Source organism: Atta cephalotes, assembly GCF_000143395.1.
Source record: "Atta cephalotes unplaced genomic scaffold scaffold01754, whole genome shotgun sequence".
NCBI lineage: Eukaryota > Metazoa > Arthropoda > Insecta > Hymenoptera > Formicidae > Atta > Atta cephalotes.
In genome coordinates, this window is record NW_012131818.1 from 1 (window position 1) to 2,211 (window position 2,211).

Below are 2,211 nucleotides of genomic sequence, written 5' to 3' on the forward strand. Positions count from 1 at the left end.
ACTCACTATATATATATATATATATATACTCTGTTTGAGATCGTCAAATTTGGTCATTAATTAAAATTTTACATTTATAAAATTATATTAATAAGAATTGTCAATAAGTTTATATTCTAAAAATTTTATTTTATTAAAGCTTTAATACATGAAACAATTATACTTCCTCTTTCCATTCTTGATCATCATGTTTAAAAAAAAAAAATATATATATGTACTGTTTTGCAGTGATTTATATATGTAACACTACTTGCTAGGTATTTTTATTCCCATAAAAGCGGCCGAGTAATTTCCCTTGCCAGTATCGTCGAACACGACTCTGTCCTCGACGACCCAGCGACTGTAACGAATTTCTGCAATGAGACGAAAGCCCAGCTTCAAGGCTAATGACTGACTCAAACCCGACGTGAAGATGGCACCTACAGCCAATATGTCAAATTTGGACGCAACTTGGATGCAAACCTTCAATAGGGCCGCGCCGATGCCTTTTTGCTGATAAGATGGATGAACGCAGAGAACATGGACTCGAAAATATATTTCGCAATCGAATTCTTTGTACGCATTCGACTGTTTTATTAGAGCATTGATCAGGCCCATAATTTTTTCTAGTGCATCTCCTTCAAAATTCTAAACCAATCAAATGTTTTTTGTTATATCGTTTACTCAATTTACTCAATTTGACTTATCTCAGCTAATCTTAAGAAACTCATAGTTCTATAATCTTATTTAAGATCGTCCTAAATAATATTATAGAATCTTAAAAGATCACATAAACAGTAAGATACTTCCTCCAGTTTTTCCATTTACATATAAAAATAATTTTTTATATAATGTTAATAATAATGTTAACATAAGAATGTTAATTATTTGGTATTCTTGTTATTGAATTCTTGTGCCCGTTTCTTGAGTCCAATATAGATTAATTTATTTTGATTCAACTTACTCTTTATCTTTTTGCAATTTTAGAAAAAGTTGAAGAGTTAGTTGAACTCAAATTAAAATTAAACAAAGAATTAGAGTTATAAAATTATAATAAAATGTAACAAAACCTCACGTACTTGTACTCGATTGTATACATCGCTTTTATCCAAATTGCTATTGATTTGAGTAACAGCAACTCCAATGATTCGTCCAGATGTCAGACTAAGCGCAACCAAACTGGTAGTGTCTTTCATCCATGTTCTTATAAAATCTAAATATGAATTGACGGACGTCTCATCTTGCAACAAGGCGACTGTTTTGCACATCGGTTCCTCCCGAAAAAAATGATGCTGCGAGAGAGTCAATAATCTTTATTATTACATTTGCAAGAAATAAATGAATCTTTTATTTTCTATTATTCTATAATTTTAAAGAAATTTGTTGTAAAGAAAGTGAGCCAATATGAGAATAAAATCAGTTATGAATTTATTTAATATCTGAGCCTAGATTAAAGTTCTAAGATCTTCTTCTTATTTATTATTCTTCTTATTTATAGTTTCTGCCTCTATAAATAGTAAGGAAACAAAAATTCAATATGTCGATCGACGGATAATTCAAGCTCCATTGATATCTTACGAGAATTCTCTGAAATAATGCATTTCCTCAAGTTTCAGTAATTACATGATGATAATATGCGAGCGATAAATGAGATAACCGTGATTTTCTAATCGAATTTTGTGGAAAAAATACTTGGCAGATGAGAGGAGTAGAAAAACGCAGAACAAGGAAAGTCGAAAAAAAAACATCATTTTCGTACGATCAAAGCTTGTAATTAATTGGCGTTGAACTATTCAATGCGAGCGTGTTGTTCTCTCTAGATTTTTCTCGCTGCTGAACTTTTATCAAACGCAGAGCTTCATCGTAATGCGCTTCCTTGAGATCCTGGATTTTGCATATCGCCGGTGAATCCCACTCCAGAGGTGCATACATTCTCGCTTCCATTTCAATAAAATCATTCTTTTTTTCCTCATTCATGATGAAGTTTATAACAGTAATTTATTTTGTTAGCAATAAATGAATATAACCGTAAACTCAATAACGTGTCCCAAAATCTATTTTGTCAATCAGCAGTTTGAAGTGAGGTGAAATAGTGGGATTTTCTTTTCGCATTCACATTTTTTAAAATAATTTAATAATCGATTATTATATAACTGTAAGATAATCATATCTCTCTAAATTTAGTAACAAATTAATCATATTAAACAGACAGATTCCATTTAAATCGTTGTC

General features: G+C 30.8%; 1 protein-coding gene across 1 annotated transcript; it reads right to left on the bottom strand.

The window, feature by feature from the left end:
• Nucleotides 1-250: 250 nt before the first annotated feature.
• Nucleotides 251-1,956, bottom strand: LOC105625468 (the record flags this gene model as incomplete). The annotated part of the gene is made up of 3 exons (XM_012206797.1): nt 1,819-1,956; nt 1,059-1,271; nt 251-627 (listed from the first exon to the last, which is right to left on the bottom strand). Coding segments are annotated over exons 1-3 (728 nt in total), but the record flags the coding sequence as incomplete, so codon positions are not given.
• Nucleotides 1,957-2,211: the final 255 nt, after the last annotated feature.